Source organism: Lissotriton vulgaris, chromosome 5, assembly GCF_964263255.1.
Source record: "Lissotriton vulgaris chromosome 5, aLisVul1.2, whole genome shotgun sequence".
NCBI lineage: Eukaryota > Metazoa > Chordata > Amphibia > Caudata > Salamandridae > Lissotriton > Lissotriton vulgaris.
The window spans coordinates 1011957678-1011978801 of NC_141693.1; the positions used below are offsets into that span (position 1 = coordinate 1011957678).

General features: G+C 48.4%; 1 protein-coding gene across 1 annotated transcript in view; it reads left to right on the forward strand.

Moving 5' to 3' along the window:
* Positions 1-21124, forward strand: part of RRP12 (ribosomal RNA processing 12 homolog) — a 438408-nt gene that overhangs the window by 225191 nt on the left and 192093 nt on the right. Inside the window, exon 19 of the mRNA XM_086922631.1 lies at positions 19833-19900. Coding sequence (XP_086778757.1) covers positions 19833-19900 — 68 coding nt within the window. The remainder of the gene's footprint in view (positions 1-19832; positions 19901-21124) is intronic.

Genomic DNA, 21124 nt, shown 5'->3' on the forward strand with positions numbered 1-21124 from the left:
TGTAGCCATTATGGTATGTATGTATGTATGTACGTTTGAAATGACAACCTCCCAGCACCATATACTCTGAATAGCATCACTGCACTTACAGTGCCCAGGAATGGCCATGGGTACTGTAGGGGCACAGGGCTCATGCACTTGTGCTCATACCTCTGGCATAGGGCACCCAGCTAGAGGGGTGACTGATGTATGCCAGGGCAGTGGGTTCTGTGGGCATGGCACACAGGTTTTTTTTATTTTTTATTTTTTTATTTGACGTTCAAACTGCTTTATTGAATGTTGGAGATATTACACTGCTTTGTATGCCTACAACCCGGAGGCCGGCAGCACTATGTGGACAGTCACGAGGAAGTTGCACTGAGTATAACACAGCCTTAGAACCGACATCCCGGAGGCTCGGCAGCGTTAAGTAGAAGCATATCATGCGAGTCCGGTATCAAGTGCAAAAAGTAAAATAGATCTGAGGATGCAGTGCAGTAGAACAATGTTTTTTCTGGTTTTTTGTTTAGTTTCCAACAATTAACAAAACTGTGATGTCTCACAAACACACTGGGGGATGAGGTTCAGGGACAACAGGATAGAATTATGTGTCCATAGTCTTTGATTACTACGCTTCAATATATCAACAGTCTCAATCATACCTAGTAAACTGGAGGGTGCGGGCTCTGTGCAGCACCATAGGACAGTGCCTAGTCCAACAATGTGGGTGTATGGAAGTAGCAGGGCAGCGGGGATCGCAGGATGGACTAGGGTCTAACGGCCGCGTCTGCCTATGTAGTGTTCGTGAATAATATACTGGAGAGTGCTGTGCTGATTTGTGAACATTAGGGCAATATGCGAGGCAGTGTGTCAGGGTGGTATGTAGCAAGTAGTGTGGGCAACGACAGGAATCAGTCAGCAGCACCAAGTGCACTTAACTCAGTCAACCGCTAGCAGGACCTCCCTCCGGAGCGTCATCATAGTCTGTTCGAGCAAGTAAATAGTCGACCAGCGGGCCCCAGATATCTTTTGGTCGGCTAGGGATCGGTACCATTTCAGTAAAGGTGATGTGTTGTTCCTGACAATAGATCATATCTGACAACCAGTCCTTGAATTTAGGTGCTCTGCCCCTGCCCCAACGACACGCCACTCGACGCTTCGCCAACAGCAATGCAATATCTACGAATTTCCTGCAGGATTTCGGGAGGTATGGTGCGTGTCCGAGCAGGGTGAGGAGTGGCTCCATAGCAAAGGTCTCACCTGTCATCTGGCTGGCTTCGCCGCTGCCTCCCGCAAGGTAGAGTGTGGGGTCCCCCAAGGATCGTCGCTCTCCCCTCTTTTGTTTAATTTATACATATACCCCCTCATTTTTATGTTACAGCAGCTGGAGGTCACGGTGTTTAATTACACCGATGACCTTCAGCTAATCTTCAACCTCTCCCACTCACCTTCATCTGCCCAAAATGTTCAGACATAATGAAGCTCATCCAGGACTGGATGAACTGCAACCACCTTAAACTCAACCCGGACAAGACCGAGTTGGTCTTGACCGGAGGTGGTTGCAGTCCGTGGTCCCCATCCTTTTGGCCCCCGTCCCTTGGTGTCCCCCCACTCCCGGTACCCAAAGTTAAAACCCTTGGGATTTTCTTAAACCCACAACTCTGTCCATTCACAAGTTGGTTCAGTGGTCTCCTCCTGTTTTTTCTCCCTCAGAGTAATCAGGAAAGTCTCTCGTTTTTTTCTCCCTTCTGCTCTAAAAATTATTATGCTGGCCATGGTACTGTCGCGGATTGATTATGGCAACATAATCTACAACGGGGCCCCCGCCTATGCGATCCACCACCTGCAGCTGGTGCAGAACCAGGCAGCTCGCCTGATTTATGGCCTACCTAAATTTCACCGGGCCACTCCATTACTCAAAGCACTGCACTGGCTGCCGGTGAAAGAGCGCGCCCTCTTTAAACTTGGCTGCCTCACCTTCCAGGCAAGGTCGGGCACCACCCCCGCGTTCATATGCTCTGCTATTAAGCCTTATATCCCAGGCAGAGAACTCCGCTCCTCTCATTTGGCCCTCCTAGCCATTCCTCGATTTTAAAAAACAGAGGGCGGGTGGAGCGAAGTTCGCTGTCCTTGCTCCAGCTTTTTGGAACTCCCTCCCTGTTGCCCTCCGAACATCTCCCTCCTACCCTCAGTTCCGGAAGGATCTAAAAACCTTCCTATTTGCTCAAGCCTATACTGACTAAACCTCTCCCAGCTGCTACCGTCCACTGGTTCACACATAGCGCCATGAAACCGCTGGGTAAAAGTGCGCTGAACAAATAATTTTAAATTCAAATTCAAATTCATCGCCGTGAGGGTGTCGACCACCTGGTGCCAGTATAGCTGGACAGGTGGGCATTCCCAGGCCAAGTGTAGGAAGCCCACCTGGTCGACGTGACAGCGCTCACACCTGTCGTTGTCAGACAGGCGAAATCTGTGTTTTTTTACTGGAGTATAATATAGCCGGTGAAGAAATTTATAGTGTATCATTTTAAGTCTGCTACTGGCTGATACACGAGCCGTTAAGGCGCAGCAGTATTGCCAGTGATCGTCGGTGAGTTCGATGGCCAGATCAGCGCACCAATGCGCTCGAGCCTTCGCTTCTGGCATCATGGCGGCAGTTCTGAGTTGACGATAAAGACCGGCGACCAAATGTGCTCCGTCTTGCGAGCATAATAGAAAGTGGAGTGGAAGAAGGGTCTCGGGCTCCTCAGGGAACGCGGGTAAGATGTCTCTCATCCCTTGGCGCAGGCGCAAGTAGTAAAACATATCCAATGGGGTGTGGGCATGAGAGGAAAAGAACAACTCTGTGGATTTGAAAGTTCTATCTGCAAACAAATCGCCCCAGGATGCGATCCGCAGCCGTTCGCAGAGCTTATGAAATCCTCGCTCCTGTAGAAGGGCAAGGTTCGGGTGATATGCCAATGGTAATTTAAGGGAGTACGGTAGGGCGCTGGACAACCTCCTGGCTATGCGGCGCCATGCATCCAGCGTGCAAGAAACTGAAGTGTTCGGCGTTTGTATGAGGGGTTCCGGGCAGAAGAGCAGGCCATTAAGCGGAATGGGATGTACGATCCAGTCCTCCACAGCCAGCTGAGGCATGAAGGTCATCGGGACAATCCAGTGATATACGTAATGCGCCTGCGCACAGAGGTAGTAAGCCTCAAAGTCGGGGATGCCAAATCCTCCAGTCTCGTAAGGTTGGGTCAGCATGGACCATTTCAGACGTGGATTTTTACCCCCCCCCCCCCCCCCCCCGCCCCCCCAGAATATACGACAGAGTTCTGATCGGAGAGTTTTGAAAAAGAAAGCACCCGGATAATATGGGATATTGAGGAAGAGGTATAGGAACTGGGGCAGGACCACCATTTTAATAAGGGAAGCTCTGCCAGCCATGGACAATGGTAGGGTGATCCAGCGATCCACTGTGGTCATACGTTTTGTGATTGCCACTCCATAGTTGGAGCGGAGCGTTTCATCTTTATCACGCGAGATCTGTATGCCGAGGTATCGAAGATCTGTCCGACACCACTCTAGAGGATAGTCGAGGGGGAAGTCAGTGACCGCATCTGTAAGGGGGAAGAATTGCGATTTAGACCAATTTATGTTTGTTCCCGATAACCCGCCGAATGCTACAAATTCCCGTAATAGGGGGTTGAGATGGAGGTCAGGGTGCTTGACATAGAGGGTAATGTCGTCGGCGTATAAAGACACGTCGATTTGGCATTGAAGGCACTGGACTGCACCATCCCGAGCAGCTGACGCAGCCTGCAGGCCAGTGGTTCAACTGCAATTGCGAATAATAGGGGGGATAGAGGGCACCCCTGACGTGTACCTCTGGTAATGGCGACAGGGTGAGAAAGGCGGCCGTTAATGAGGATCTTTGCCGTAGGCTGTGTGTAGAGTAGTTGAACCCAGGAGATGAAAAGTCTCGGGAAACCCATGCTTGCCAGAACCGAGAGCAGATAAGGCCATTCGACCGAGTCGAATGCCTTGGAGGCATCCAGAAAGACTGCAGCAACCGGTAGGTCAGGATGAATAGAGCGAAGTAGGGAGAATAGTGTGCGTAGGTTATGAGAGGTAGACCGACCTGAAACAAAACCAGACTAGTCAGGAAGAACAATTCTGGTCATGAGTAGGGACAGCCGATTGGCCAGGACCTTAGCGAGGATCTTGACGTTGCAGTTTAACAGGGAAAGCGGGCGGTAGGAACTACAAGATCCGGGATCTTTGCCAGGTTTCAAGAGCAAGTAATGACTACCTCCCTCATGGAACAGGGGAGGATGCCATCGGCAAGAGACTCTTCGTAGACTTCTTGAAGGACAGGGGCCATAATGTCTATATAAGCCTTATAGAACTCGGCAGGGATGCCATCCAGACCAGGCGCCTTGCCATTCTTCAATGACATAATGGCCTTGCGGATCTCATCTACCTCAAAGGGGGCCGCCAGGAAGGCCCTGTCTCCGTCACTAAGCCAGCATAGCGCCTCATCGCCCAGGAAGTCTGCGTATGGCGTATCTGGTGTTGCGTTAGTGGTGTAGAGGGTATGGTAGTGAGAGGTGAAGGTATAGAGTATTGCGTCAGAGTCCCTGATTGTGTGTCCTTGGTAATCGGTTAGTTCTAGGATGGTGTTGTGGTTGCGTGGGGCGCGTGTAAGGACAGCGAGTGCCCTCCCCGGTCTGTCCCCCTCACAGTATTTTCTGGCCTGCCAGTGTTTCCCACGGAATTCTGCTCCTCTGTTAGCCTCTTCCTCATATTGTGACAGCTTGTCCCTGAATTCTGCATGAACTTCAGGACCGCCGTCCTCCGCCATGCGAAGCTCCAACGCTCTCAGCTCCCTGTGTAGCGAGTGGATAGTGTTTTGTATGTTACGCAGGACCCCGAAACTCTTAGATATGCAGTACCCCCTTATGGTGACCTTGAAGGCCTCCCAGATATGTTCGACTGAATCCACTGACCCTTTGTTCCTGAGGAAGAAAGTGGCAATCTCCTCCCCCAGTTCAGTGCGGAACAAGTCGTCCAACAGAGCTGCCGGCTGTAGTCTCCATTGTGCCCTGGGGTTGTCCCAACCTGGAATGCGTGTATGCAATAGGACAGGGCTGTGGTCAGAGTAAGTTCGTGGTAGGTGCGTGACTCCCAGAGCGTCCGAGGTAATACCTTTAGTAATAAGGAAGTAATCCAATCTTGCCCATGTATCCGTATGCGATGTAAAATGTGTGCACTCCCGCCTGAGCGAGTGTAGGTATCGCCATATGTCCACAAGACCACCCTCAGCAATAACCCCCTCTAGTGCCTCCCTGGCCCTAGGCTTGTAGTGTTGCGCTCTGTCCGATCGATCGAACTGTGGTATCAATGCTAAATTGAAGTCCCCTCCCCAGATGACATGTCGGGATCCCGTATCCATGACTTTGCCCCAGAGTGTGGTGAAGAAGGCAGGTGTGTCCGTGTTGGGAGCATAGCAATTAACGAACGTGATCGTGTCACGGCCATACGTCCCCACAGCAATATATAGCGCCCCTCACTATCTGTCAAGTCGCCGTATTTCTGGAAGGGCACCTTGCGCTTAAGAAGGATAGTAACCCCTCTGCCGTATGCAGAATAAGAGGAGAATGTGCGAAGTCCGGCCCATTTGCTTGCAAAAGTAGCCTTAACCAGTGGTGACAAGTGAGTTTCCTGAAGCATGGCAATCTGAACATTGTGTCTGTTAAGATAAGCGATAACATTGCGACATTTCTTAGCGTTGTTGAGCCCTCTAACATTCCATGACAAGCAGTTTAGCTGTGCAGCAGACCCTAAGACCATCATAAGTAGCAGAAGACCAGCACGTCCCACCCTAGTAGTGGTAAGACAGCAAATACCGAACCATCAAGACTATACTTGCAGACATACCATTTCACGACATGAGTGTCCATCCCGTGTGTGAACCATCCCCCCAAGAACCATCACCCCCCCTCCCACTACTGCATCCCAATCATGCCAGCAGCCACCTTTTCCCTCCCCAGTCCCCCCCGCCTCCCCCCCCCTATCCGTAACTTGAACAACCCAAAATCCAGTTTGGGGATCACCCGCATGAGAAACAGCATCAAGAGCGCGCAGCCATTCCTCCCGCCAAGGGCCTCCCATTCTGTACCGCCCTCGGTGGAGGTCGAGGCATTGAGCGTGGTCTCTGGCATACATAACCTCGGAGATAGTAGGTAGAGCAGTTCTGCGGCATGTAGCCCAAGGCCCCCAGTTTTCACAGCAAGGGCTAGAGTCAATAGTGCCGATCAGCAAGTGGTCTGGTCTAGTCAAGATCGTTTGTTCAATGGTCGTCCGCCGCCGGGGCTGGGTCGTCATCTTCCGTGTCTGCCTCAGCGTTACGACCATTTCTTCGAGTCTTGCGAATTGATTTTAGAAAATCTTGAGCCTTTTGAGGATTCGTAAAGAAGCGATGCTTCCCCAGGTTTGTGACCCGCAGCCTCGCTGGGTACAGAAGGGCATATTCCAGTTGGGCCTCTCGAAGCTTCTTCTTCACCGGAAGGAACTTGCGCCTCTCTTCCTGCACTAGAGGGGTTAAGTCAGGGTAGATGGAAAAGGACACACCGTTATATTGCAAGGATTGTTGAGTCCGGGCCGCTCTCAGCGCGACATCTCGGTCGCGATAGTTCAATAGTTTAGCAATGATCGGCCTAGGCGGCAAACCGGGCTTAGGTACAGGCGCTAGTGAGCGGTGTGCCCTTTCGATGATGAATTGGGATGAAAAAGCATCTTCCCCTATCGAGCTCTTGAGGAGCTTTTGGATATAGAGTTCCATTTTGCCTGTGTCTGTGGATTCCGGAATGCCCGTGATGCGTATGTTGCGTCGGCTGCGGGCTTCCAAGTCCTCATTCTTGGCTGCAATGATGCGGAGCAAGTTAGCCATGCGGGCCAGTTGCGTGGTGTGAGTCGATGTGACATCAGTATCCGAAATTCGCTGTTCCGCAGCTGCTAGTCGTTCCTCGTGGCGGTCAACCTTATGCACCAGGGCATCTAGCCTAGACGTCATGCCATCCACCTTTTCCACCACCGTGGCGAATCCCTGTCTCATCTCCTGGAACAGGTGATGCAAGTCCATGTCTTTGGCAGGGGAAACAACAGCCGCCGGGCTAGCGTCACTGGGCCCTGATTCAACAAGTACCGATTTCGCGCCCTTTCTGGCGCCATCAAAGCTTATTTTGATCTGGCGGTTTCGGGGCGCACCATCCTATCCCCGGGATGTGTCCGTTACGCCAACTCACTGGAGCGATGTCCCTGCCCACGTAGGACTCTAGCTGCAGGTGGGATAGCGATAGTTAGCGGGCCGATATTCACTTGCCCACGCGCCCAACGCTAACCAGAAGGCACACCCAGGGGGGGGGGGTAGCAGCTCCTCCCAACACCCCACGCGCTGAAGAACAATGAATAAACCAGGTAGGGGTAAGATATCAGCAAGCTGCAGATGATCGGCGTCATCCACAAATGCACCGTGTGAAGGAGGCCCCAAGATCGGCGATAGCAATCAGAGAGGTAAGTCTACAAGCCAGAAGCAAGCAATGGGACCAAGGCCGGTGCAAAGAAGAAACAAATCCCTCCAGACCAGGTATGGAGCCACCACCAGGTTAAGCAAACGCAGCAGGGAGCCTCAGCAGTCACTCCGGGGCAGTAGGGACCATGGAAATCCCCACCAATGTGCAGGCTCAAAGCGTGGTCGGGGCGAGAGCGCCGACGGGGACCGCGGCAGTCAATATCCCCGAGGCCCGTATGTATGTTCAGCCCGCAGCCGCCCGCCGGACACCAGGGAAGGACGGCTCCCGCCGAATCCAGCCCCCTCTCTCCTCCTATCAGGCGGCGGTACTCCTCACGGTCATCCAGCACCCCACGGCAACCTAGGAAGGTGCAGCAGCAGTTAGGTCGCCACCCTCGATAGTCCCACCGTCCTCCAGGCAAGACAGGGACAGAGGCGGCACTTCTCGGGCCGCCCACGACGAGCCAGGCACGGGGGGGGGTGAGCTCGCACGCGGGACAGGCCCCCGCCAGCGATGTCAGGCAGGTGTAGCGCCGCTCGAGTCTAGATCCGGTCCAGTCCCGAGCACCAGATATCAGAAGCGAGGGTCGGGCCTGTGTCCTCATAGCGAGCCGCGGCCTCGAGTAGATCTCCGTGGCCGGTCCCCTCGAGAGGCAGTCTCCAACAGCGCCACCAGTAGTACTTCGGATGCCGTTTGCGGCGGATCAGTAATCTCTAGGGACCCAGGCTTCGGGTCGAGTGCGGGCAACTACCCACCGTATCAGTTGGTGGTATATGGCAGCATATTACTCTCCTTTGGCAGCAGATTAGTGTAGGATTATGGGCCAGGGAGCGGGAGCTACGCTGTTAGGCAGCCATTCCGCTTGCGCGCCCTCTAGCGCCCCATGGCACACAGGGTTGTGTACTTCAAATTAGGAAGGAGAAACCCTTGTTGAAAAGGGAAGGGGTTCTAAGCAGACAAAAGTAAAAGTTCCCTTTTCATGTAGTCTAAGGAAAAAGACTTGCGTCTCTGGGGGGTTACAGAAAGGAGCATGGGGTGAGCCAACACACGTATTAAAGTTGCGAAAGGATTGACAAATTCACAATCAATTTCAATGAGCCTTAGTAAACATCATTTTGCCTATCTGAGCAGAACGTAAGATAATAAGGATGTAAACACTAAAGTGTAAATTGTATAAAAAAAGATTTTTTATTTTTAGATATTATTGTCTGTTCATACCATCTTATGAAACAAGTAAATACATTTATTCATTAAAAATATATTAAAACATTTGATATAACATTTTATCTCACAAAATCAAAATACAGTTAAAAAGGTTCTTTCAATGCAACAATTTTATCACACCACAAAAATTGTCGACGCGGCGTTTCGGTGATATTATGTCGTCACCTTCTTCAGGACAGTGTGTAAGTTAAAATCACTATAAATTTAAAACACAAAAGGATAACATGTTAACATTTCTCCAGTTGTGGGATTCACAAATACTATATAGGCTTGTCTTCAAAATAGAGCAACCCTACAGCTTTATAATCTTTTGAATTATTCGTAATATACAGAGTGTGAACAATTGTGCCGTCACGGTTCAATGAATAAGAATGTTTTGGAATGTAGGATGTATCTGAGAGTTAATACCTAAATGCTTATGGTACTATGTAGATGACTACAGTTAAACTCTGCTCTGCCAAAGATTCAACACATCTAATGATGGAGAAATGTTAACATGTTATCCTTTTTGTGTTTTAAATTTATAGTGATTTTAACTTACACACTGTCCTGAAGAAGGTGACGACATAATATCACCGAAACGCCGCGTCGACAATTTTTGTTGTGTGATAAAATTGTTGCATTGAAAAAACCTTTTTAACTGTATTTTGATTTTGTGAGATAAAATGTTATATCAAATGTTTTAATATATTTTTAATGAATAAATGTATTTACTTGTTTCATAAGATGGTATGAACAGACAATAATATCTAAAAATAAAAAATCTTTTTTTATACAATTTACACTTTAGTGTTTACATCCTTATTATCTTACGTTCTACTCAGATAGGCAAAATTATGTTTACTAAGGCTCATTGAAATTGATTGTGAATTTGTCAATCCTTTCGCAACTTTAATACGTATGTTGGCTCACCCCATGCTCCTTTCTGTAACCCCCCAGAGACGCAAGTCTTTTTTCTTAGACTACATGAAAAGGGAACTTTTACTTTTGTCCACACAGGGTTGTGTGCCATGTCGAATCTTGGTTTAGTTCTGCACTTAGACAATCAGCCTGCAAAGGCAGTGTTTGGGTGTCCGGGTACAGGGCCCCTGAGGGTGTCACAATAAGTGCAGCAGTCCTCAGGGGTCTTCTTTTGTCACCATGCCCTGGGCACCTAAGGTACCACTTACTAGGGACTGATAGGTGGCTAGATATGCCAATTGGGTTTTAGTTTCAACACAGTTTTAGGGAAGGAACACAGGCCCTGGTTACCTTGTTGTCAGGAACCCAGGGCACACTCAGTCAAAGCACATCAGCAGTTCAGAAAAAAGTGGGGGCATACCAAGGCAAGAAAGATGGCACTTTCTCACACCTTTCAACTGAGAAAAAGGTGGATAGCCCCCTGGGTTGTAGTATAGTTTTTATGAGGTCCTCTACATACAAGTCCATGGCTGGACTCCCTTCACTTTCCGGAATTCATGTAATTCTGACATGGTTGCGCCGGGAACGCCCCTCCTGGTCATCCAGCTTTGCCGAAATGAGTTTGTTCTCCGCCTCCAGTCGATTCACCGTTTGGATCAGAGTGGTGGTGTCCTTGGTCAGGGATTTCGTCACTTGCTCCACTTCTGTGACCCTGTAGCCATCCTTTGAAAATCCGCTCGCAGGAATGAGACATCGGCCAAAATCGATCCTACCGTCGATTGCACATTGGTGAGGGCGGACATTCTATCTTCTAGTGTGACCTGTTCCCTCCCTCCTCTCCAGGGGTCTTGTCCACAGGATCCGTGCGTTCAGGCAGTGGAGGAAAGTCTTTTCCATAGGCAAACTTGTCCAGCATTCCCTGGGACGTCGTGCATGGACCCCTGCCTCCCATTTCCGCCCGGATGGCTCAGCACTAGTCGGTAATTGCCGGCGCCTATCGCGGGACTGTCTGCCCTGCCCGGCCTGTCGGTTTTCCCTCTGTGCCACTAAATGCTGTTGCAGGGTCTGTAGTTGGCGATGTGGGGACAGGGAAGTTATCCACTCAGTATTCACGTATCGCGTAGTTCACAAATTCTGTTGCCTAAGACTCGTGGGGCCGCCAGCCGGTGAGCCCCTATGTATCTCCACCTGCAGCTCCCCACGGCCCCCGGGGATCGCAAGCCTTGCCTCTGCCAGTGTGTTAACTCGGGCCCCATCACTGCCCGGATTCGCAAACTCCCTGTTTTCCAGAGGTAAGGAGCAAAGGCACGTAGTAAGGGTTCAGATGAACATTATGGGCATCCAGGTGGAGGATCTGAGGTTTGCACAGATAGATTCCTTGGTCCTGGATGTCTCTTATGCCTACTTGCCCCCAGTTAGTCAATAGCCACGGTATTGGGCGTCTCCCGCCCCCTGTCGCAGTTCAGCCGCCGGGCCTCCATTGTAATTGAAGTCCCAGCTTATACTGGGCATGCAGGCCGCTTCTTCCCTTCACTCACCGCGGGGCCTTCGAAGTGTTGAATGGGATCCAAAGTGGGGCCACTGATGCCAACTGGTGGTCCCCACTGTGCCCCTGACGCCGGCTCCGTCTACGTCGCAGGACCGCTTTCGCCCCCATTGAATTCGGGCGCCACAGGCACCGATGCGAATCTGGAGGCCGCAGAGAGCAGGTTCCGGCACCTCGTGCGCGACTCCGGAATAGTACCCTTGTGTCACCCCCTTCACTTGCCTGTAGACGTCAGGAGTGCTGATCAGATGGCCGCAATCAGGCCCTTCGCTCAACCTTGTTTCCCTCTAATGGCATGCCGGTCTTCTGTACCCGCTGGGGTCTCTCCACCGCCTCCCCTTAAGTGCTCAGAGGGTTATCTTGTCCGGGCGATCACCTTCCCACTGACTGTCTGTATGTGGCCTCCCCCCAGGGCTCCGCATTAATCTAGGCCCAGGCTTCACTCACTTGCGCAGGCCTCTGTGGTTCTTGCGGCCTCAGTCTTGCCGCCTGAGATATGTAGTCAGAGGGTGCCCCCCGTAATCCGGTATTAAAAAGCGCCTGCAGGCAGTGGTCGAAGTGGGGAAAAAAAAGTAGGGGAACTGTGGGTGGAGGATCAGGGGGCGGGAATAACCGAAGATTGAATCAGTGGGCGGAGTCAGGGGCGTGGCTAGAAATAGCAAAACATACCAATTTTTAGCAGTTTAGCATTTCACTGACCAGTTACAGCTTATAACTTTATTTAATTAAAACAATGTATAAACATGTTTGAGGTTTAATTCAGGAAAAAGCAAACACTCATAGGGAATATAGGTTTATGTAAAGCGTGTGAAATATAAGCCGGAACAACATGTTACCTTAATGCTTTTACTCAATGTTCAGAAATCCATGATTATTTTATGTCTCAAACATTGAGGTCATGAATACAGGGCTCCTCTTGTACACATGTGTTAAGCAGGGCTCAGAAGAGAAAGGGACTCTTCAGGAGAATCTAGACTCACGGAAACCCACAAAGGCTCCTTCATATTCATGTCGCCAGCTAGCTGCTCAATCATAATATAGCAAAAAGAACAACTGAATGCAGAACAATATCATACATTCACCCCAGTACAGAGATCTGGGCCTAAATCCATTGTTTCTTTGCTCACCATGCCATTCCAGTTTGGAGCCAGCCATATGCAAATCAGTCTAGATCCTGCGCCCAATGGGAAAGGTCCTGCCTCCTCCCTTCTTCTGCCCCTGTCACCGCTCCTGCCCCCGTCACCGCTTATGCCCCCGTCACATCTCCTGCCCCCGTCACTTCTCCTGTCCCATCAATGCTCCCGTCCCATCACTTCTCCCGTCCCGTCACTTCTCCCGTCCCGTCACTTCTCCCGCCCCGTCACTTCTCCTGCCCCGTCACTTCTCCTGCCCCGTCACTTCTCCTGCCCCGTCACTTCTCCTGCCCCGTCACTTCTCTTGCCCCGTCACTTCTCCTGCCCCGTCACTTCTCCTGTCCCGTCCCGTCACTTCTCCTTCTCCTGTCCCATCACTTCTCCTTCTCCTGTCCCATCACTTCTCCTTCTCCTGTCCCATCACTTCTCCTTCTCCTGTCCCCGTCACTTCTCCTGTCCCCGTCACTTCTCCTGTCCCCGTCACTTCTCCTGTCCCCGTCACTTCTCCTGTCCCGTTCACTTCTCCTATACCCTTCACTTCTCCTTCTCCTGTCCCCGTCACTTCTTCGAGTGGAGGATGGGCACATTAATTTTGCTTGGTGTTTACTGCAAAATGGGGGGCATTCTAATTTTCTGACTACTCCCTTGGTTGGAAGGAGCAGTGAAGGCCGCTCTTTTAGGGAGTGCAAAGCACACTCTCATCACGTGCTGCTTGCCATTATAAGTGTAGTTCAAAGTTCGGGGCATTTTGATTTTCTGGCTTCTCCCCTGAGCAGAGCCTCACACCTTAAAGGCCACGGGATCGCAGAGGAGGGCTTAAGATCACGTTGTCCTCCAGTTAAAGGGGCCTGGCAGTTTAAAGGAAAACCCCGTTCTCTTTATCAAGACCTGTATTTCGAACAATCCCCAACAATAGGCATCCCACGATGTTCCCTTGTTCAATTACGTCTGCTGGAAGTTGAGACTAATGTAATATTCACCGGATTTCCCCTTTAATACATCACGTACCGAGCTGCAAAACACACTTATAAAAACACAGCTTAGAGCACTAAGCAAAATATATATTCCATAAAATGCATTAGAAGAAGCAAGCACCTTCGGGCACGCCTTTGACAGCCACAAGTGTTTTAACAAGTATACGGTCTATAAACATAGTTTGATCGAATGTAATGCTTTTCCTCGCCTCCTCCGTGTCGTCGACGTCAGGATTGTGTTTTCCAAAAAGCAGATTACACTGCCCACAGCGCACCTCTCACGCCCCAGCGGGATTGTTTTAAAGTTATGACTACACATTTGCGGACCCATCTCGTATATTTGTTGCACAAGGAGCCATGGCCTGCACCCAGATACCAGAGACACCTCATGCAGATCTCACTGGCCGATGCTAAAGGCAGGCTGCGGGCGGGCGCATTGTCATTCCAAAGGGGATAATCAGCCTCAATCGGAATGACAATGGGCCGCCCTCGGTCTGTGCGAGCTGCAGCCTCTGGAGTTCAACAGAGAAGTGCGAGCAGCCCCTGGAAGCTGAAAAAAAAGTGATTGTTTTTATTAGTAGGACTATTCTCTCCGTCCCGGGATGCTTTTTTCAAAGAAAGAAGTAGGGGAACGGGCTGAAATTATTTTTAGAAGTAGGGGCACGCCGAGCCCTTCCGTCCCCGCCCACTTCTACCGCTACCTGCAGGGGCGAGTTCACATCAGGCTTTCGTCACGTCTACTGGCCGCTCCTGCTATTTCAGCCCCTATGCAGCTGCAGAGCCAGCCAACACTTCACCTTGCACCCGTCTTATGAAGGTTCCAGGCCCCGACTCTCTCTGGGCAGTATTTTGCCGTTCCTCCCCAGGTGCTGCATGGCCAATGAGTCTGGCTGATCGCCGTACCTCGGTGTGCTCTCGTACGCCCGTGCTGCTGGCCCAGGATTTCGCTATGGCGCAATCAGCTTTTACTCTCGCCGGCCCCTGCACCAATCGAAGCCCCGGCTTCTATTACCTGTGTAGGCGGCTTCAGGCCTGCCCTGGAAGCTTGTGCGTTGCGGCTGCGGAGCTCAACACAGGATCGGATGGTGCCCTTCACATCCCGATGCCCACTGGTGTCTTTGAGGGCGGATTTATGACAGGATTATATGTCTGATCGATGGGGGAACTAGCGCCGGTCTTGGAATTCCTCTAAGCTGCGGTAATTTCCCTCGGCTGCAAGCCACGCCCCCTTTTTGGGGGTATTTTAAAACAGCACAACTATAATGCTCTCCCTCTTTAACATCTGAACAAAGAAGTCAACACGTGACTAGTAAATGTTTTGTGAGTCTTTAGAGTGGTGTTGCTGTACATGTGCAAGTTCATTTTTTATTTTTAGAAACTTTACTCCATTCAGCTGAATGTTTTTTTTTTGTTGTTGAAATTTTCAAAATATGTGGCAAGTGTGTCAAATTCATAATTAAGAGGACACCGCTTAGTGTCATTGTTCCTTACTCTGCCCCAGGATTGTGTAAACACTACATCGGTCTTCCTAAAAGTGGAAAACATTTTTTGGACAATATAGATCTCACAGAAAGGTCCATTATGTTAAAGAGCAACGCATACTACACGTAGGACTTTGAATTTCAGTCTTTTTTTTGGAATGAGTCTGGAACTTTAGAGAAGTGTTGTGAATATTATGTTGTCAAAACACACAAGATGATGGACGGAATGTTGCACAATGGCAAAACATTCACCCCCAGTCACAGATCAGGGTTTAATCCATCGTTATTTTGCTCCCCAAGCCACCCCAGTTCAGAAATGGCCTAATGCAAATCAGTCTTGACCCTGTTCCCACGAGGCACAGGGACAAGGCTGATTTGCATATGGCCATGTCTGAACTGGGGTGGTGTGGAGTGCAAAAAAACGATGGATTTAGGCCCAGATCTCTGTACTGGGGTGAATGTATGACATTGATCTGCATTCTGTCCATCAACTGTTGTTTTTACATTTGTCACCCCGAGTGGGATGGGTATGCTCAGACGTGAGTCCCATGCTCTCCACACCACTGGAGTCAAGCTATCCTGGCTGAAGACGGCTGATAGCCAGAAACCGGTCCTAGGATGCTTGATTCTGGTCCAGGAAAGACATGGCTTGGCAGTTCGGGCTGGACTGTTCCCATGTCTGAACTGGGGTGGTGTGGAGTGCAAAAAAACGATGGATTTAGGTCCCGATCTCTGTACAGGGGTGAATGTATGACATTGATCTGCATTCTGTCCATCAACTGTTGTTTTTGCAATATTTTGTTGTCAGACAGCTGTATAGACAGATTTAATTGTATAAACCATTTCTTTTAACCAGTTGGAGTGTAATAACGCTGTTTCTCCAATATTGGATATTTCATAACTTTTCACACTTGAACCTATCATTAGCCTAAAAATCCTTAGTAGAAGTGTTACAACAGCAGTGCTAGAACACATGTATCTATCATATTACTTTGTGCAGCCAACCACTTAATTGTTTAAGCTGCTAATCAGTTAAGAAAGAGACAAGGGCATGGGTTCTTCTCCAACTATACACCACTGTTGCTGTGATTAATTTTCTGTTTCATGTCAAGGGAAATGGGAATCCTTACACAGCTCTGCTCTTTTCACTGCTTTACTTAATCACACGTTGCATTTTAATCTGTATTGCTTCTGCTACTGAGGCAGCCTCACACATTTTCTAATACATATTTACTTTTACTGCTATTTTCTCAGGCCACATCACTCCCAGATGGCAGGATTGTAATGTAGCTACGATCTGTGGGCATTGGTCATGGGGGAAAACTAAACCTTTTCTTTATCTTTTTTCGGTACCTTCAGTATGGCGAAGGCGCCTAGTGAAACAATGACATCTTTCTTACTGCTGATCAAACTTATCAGACTATTGTCGCAGGTAGTGCACACACTGTCTCAGGGAGAGAAACGGTTGCTTTAAATCTAAAGCTAACAAGCTGCAAAACTCTTGAAGCTGCAGATTTCTAAATTTTACATATCCTCAAACTTGTTCCTGAGAGTTATTCTTAGCAGTGTTCCAAAGTGAGACTAGGTGTCGTGCAGCTCGTACTGACTCCTTTCCTTCCTGAAAGTGACGGAGCAGAGCCACATATAAGGGCTACCCCTGCATGCCAGTGGCCATTCCTTTCTGAACTGAGCTTGGCGGTTTTCTGTCTGCTCCAGTCTTTTCCACTGTGGGCTAGGGAATGATGTTCCTACTGTAAATAACTGGATTCAAGCTATGCAGATGTTGGTCACGGATTTGCAGGAGGTGTCTGGTGCTTGGACTCATGACAGGACTCAAGGTTGTGTGTTAAGTGCGCCCTCATGCACTTAAAGGTGATTTCAAATTAAGTTGTGTGTCAATGGACACAAGAAGTCGCTGTGGCCTTAACGGAGATCCTACCCAGAGTTGCAGGCCCAGCCTTGGGCTATGTCATGGGGCTGTTCCCAGGACCGTTCCACTTCTCAAACAAAGTCCTTGGGTAAGTACACGTTCAAACACAAAAAAAGCAAACTGGGACTGTACTTCATGCCTCCACTCTGATTCCATCGAGGTCACAAGCTGTGGAGCTGATCCCTCAGTTTATCCCTAGGTCCCTTGAGTTTCTCTGGCCTTCTATGACCTTGCAGCAGATAGAGGCTTCAAAGAGGGCCTGCTTATTCTGACTACCTCTGGCATGCCTTTAGGGCCCAAGGAACCACAGGTGTCTCCAGTTGGGTTAGTGGCGGAAGGCCCCTCTCAAGCAAGGTCTGCCCACTCTGGAATCGTTACTGGACCTGTACTGACTTGGTTCACGCTTCCACCCCTGCCCCAACATACATGCCGACTTCTAGAACTGCTGGATGTTCATATCCTTGACCACTGTCTGCTTGAGCTTAACCAAGGTTGCGCTATAAGAGTACAAAAGAACTCTACTACCATGGACTCTGGCTCTAACCTGGGGAGAGGTGTTGCGCCAGGGCAACTGACGCTATAATCTGTCGATCACGGTTCGATTCCCGGCGGTAGATTAGCCCAGTACCATGTGACTCTGGGCAATAGCTTGCTTAATCTAATTATAATTTTGAACCCCCCCCATATAGACACCCCGTTACATGTGTTGCTCAGTAGGCTTTAATTACAGCCTTCTAGCACTATTTTCTCAAATAGCTTTATCCTGCCTTCTATTGCAGGCAGGACATGCTCCCTCCTAATGCTTTTTAAAAATACTATAGCACGCATTTGCAATGCAATCGGTCTCGCATTTGCGAGAGCTTATGCTATTAGCATTGTAAATGACATTGCCTTTTATTTATCGGTTTTAAAGCAACACATAAATAAAAGGCATTGCCATTAATGCCAATAGCTCAAACTCTCATAAATGCGAGACCTATTGCATTGCAAATGCGTGTTTTGTTTGCGATCCTGACCCTGTACCAGAGCATGGTACACTACAGGATGTAGATGATGCGGGATTAATAGGAGAGACCTAAAAAATCATCAGCTAATAAATACAATTTGTACATAAAAGTAAAATCATAATTGATAATCAGATAAAACAAACAAAAAAGGAAATGCACTCAAATAGTGCAGGTCAAGTCAAAAGGCGCCGACGGGATTTACCACGAATCACACACATAGCACCTAAAACTTTTGCAACCGAAATGGCCATTACATGGCTAGAATCTGATCTAAGGTTGCACAATTCTTTCTGATAATTCCATACACCTATTAGCCTACAGATGGATACAAGCCAGGTATACAGAAGAGATAGATAAGTTGGACATGCAAACAAAACATGGGAGACACTTTTGCTTGGGTGATCCCAAATTGGGCAAAAGGTACTCTTTTTCCCAGCCCCGCCTGCTGTAAGCACTCTAAGCGCCTATGCGAAACTGAAAGTAAAGAGACTCATTCTGGTTAAAATACAAGGGACTCTTGTACACCTTCCCTCTACTACCCTTTCTAAACTGGGTTTGGAGGAAGATAAAGAGTGACCAGGCCCAAGTCATCCTGGTGGTTCTGGATTTGGCTATGAAAGTGTGGTACCCAAAGCTCCTGAGAATAAGCATTTTCCCTCAGTAGATTGAGTGGCTATAGTTGAATACTAGTCATCCTCACTGCCAAACCTATTCCACAAAATATAGCCTGGGCCGAGTTTGTTTCCTGGTTTGGTACCCAGGACACTGACCCATTACAGATTAAGCTGTTGAACGTCCTTTTTGTTTTGTCTTTAGCCCAGCAGGTCTTGCCGTTTTCACTGCAAAAGATTATTTGTTGGCCCTTTTGGCCTTTGTTTGTCAGACCAACTGTCCTGGTTTAAATCACCTATCATTATGGCGCAGATCAATAGTTCTACAAAAATGTTACCTCCTAAGCCACTTGTGATGTCGTAGTGGGACCTTAATTTGGTCTTCACATTCCTCTAGTGTAAGCCTTTAAGCCTATGCATAACTGATTGCTGCTTTTCCGGACCTTGAAGGCTGTCCTCCTCATTGCGATAATGCCAGCTCCTCACATAAGTGAACTGCAGTCAGTCACTGCTACTGCCATACCTCATATTTTTTCTGGACAAATTGGTGCTGATGATTCTGGTGAACCTTACCAAAAGTCATAACCCCCTTCCATATCAGCCAATCCTTCCCTCTACTGTATTTCTTTGCTCCATGGAGGAGGAGAGGCTGCATCGGTTTGACAGAAAGTCTTTAAAATTTTACATAGTATGTACCAAGGACCATCGAGTGGACAATCCACTCTTTTTGCTGTTCTCTAGAGCAAAGCAAAGTCTGTGCAGAAGAGGACCTTGTTGAGGTGCATAGACCTCTGCTTTAAGTTCTGCTATACACTGCCCAAGAAGCAGCCTCTGAAAGTTCTGTGGGGCCCATTCCTCTAGGGAAAATGCCACTGGCATGGTGTTGGCACAGGAAATGCCTGTTCTTGACATCTGCCGACTTACCTGGCACTGTTTTCTTTAGTTCATGGACTACTACTGCCTTAACAGCCAGGTCAGATGTGAATGCTATTCATCCTTGGGGAAGTCCTGCTTGGTATGTGTTCTAAAGTGAGAAACTGCGGTTAGAAGTGTCCATAAGAGGTATATGTTACTTACCTGCAGATATTCTCATTGCCCTTCTGCTTCCTTGTTCTTAAAAGGCCCTAGGTTTGTATTTAGCACACTGTTATCAACATTTGTCCACACTTGGCTGCTTAAGTCATTAAAAGGGAAAAGAGTGAGCACGGGTGGTGCTTATATGTAACTCCACTCTCTGTTACTTTTGTGGCGGTATGGAGTTAGCTCAGAGCAGCACAAAGCTACCTAGGGGCGGATGGGAGCACTGCTACAAAAAAATCTCTGGATAAACTGGCACCTCAAGGGTTTTTAAAGGTGAGGAGTTTGCAGTTAGAGTATCCACCCAAAAAAGTAACCACATATGTAAGTCATTTGTTCTGCAGATTATAAGTTTTTTTTCCCACCTGTTTTAAGTGATTTAAATGTGTCCCTCTGTTTCATTTGTAGATGGTTGGAACCTTCCTATCAAAAGCCAGTGAGAAACTGACTGATCCAGAGAGTTCAGAGTTCACCAGGTAAACACCACCTTCTATGTGTGCTAACCTTGCCTAGCTCTTGGGTAATTAGTCCTGGAGAACACGAGGGAAAAAGTTGTCATTTTCGATGAGGCAATGTGATATGGAGAGTTAAGTAGCCACTCTGCCCCCCCCCTCCCCCCCCCAAGTATCAAATTAGGGACCCATAAATGCATTGCCACTTTGAGTGTGTTGCATGGGATGAAACATTTGACTTTTGGTTACACTATTGTTATAATAAAATTTGAGCAAGAATTTTCATGGGCATAGCCAGAGGCATTTTACTTGTTCTCTTGCCAAGAGAGACAACATTTGCAGCTTAATGGAATCATCCTTCCTGAGTGTGTGCTTTAGAGTTGGTCTGAAAACAGGTCTAGCTCCTTCTTTTTCTGTACAGCTAATTTCTACTCCCACCCTGTGGCGAAACTGCAAACACCAAGCAGACAGTAAAGAGTACGCACAACCCCTCCAGCTATGCTGGCTCTTGTCTAGTCCCATTTTATATTCATTAGTTTTCCCACTTGTGTTAACTGAAGTGTATTTCCTAAAACTATGATGTGACCTGAAAATTAAATGTTCTTGGATTCAATTCATGGTATGTGTATCAGATAGTTGGTGACGCCCAGTCTCTTTATGTACCTTTCTTACTTTTCATCCTTTTCTTTCCCATTTTGGAGAACTTCCACTCCACCTTTACACATACCGGTTATCAGACTTGTGAAGACTGTATCTCCACCCATGATTGTATTTCTCTGATTAGACTGGGATGCCAGATAATTGTTGGTAGTATGGTGGATTCTTTTTTAACACATGTGATTTGTTATCAGTTGGCTGAGAGCACTATATGCCATCTCTGTTTTAAAAGTATTTGCCAAATATGTTTCTAAGGTTGCCTGCTGTAGAGTGGAAGAAACAACATTTTCTTCCATGTGGCAACTGTACACAACCCTAGTTTCAGGTCCATGCTTAAAACCATGCAAGACATTTATGCCACGTATTGCACTTGCAATGCAGTAGTGATGTTTTGCCTATTTTCATGGGTGGACCTTGAAAAATAGTTAGTATAGCAGATAAAGTAAATCAATTTCAGATTGTTCCAACCAGCAGTGACTTATTGCAAATGTCCCCATCTATCATTATTGTACGTGTGTGCCTATCATCTTTTGCATCACCGTCAATACTGCCCCCCCAGCCCCGAAAACGTTAGAGCAATGTAATGAACTT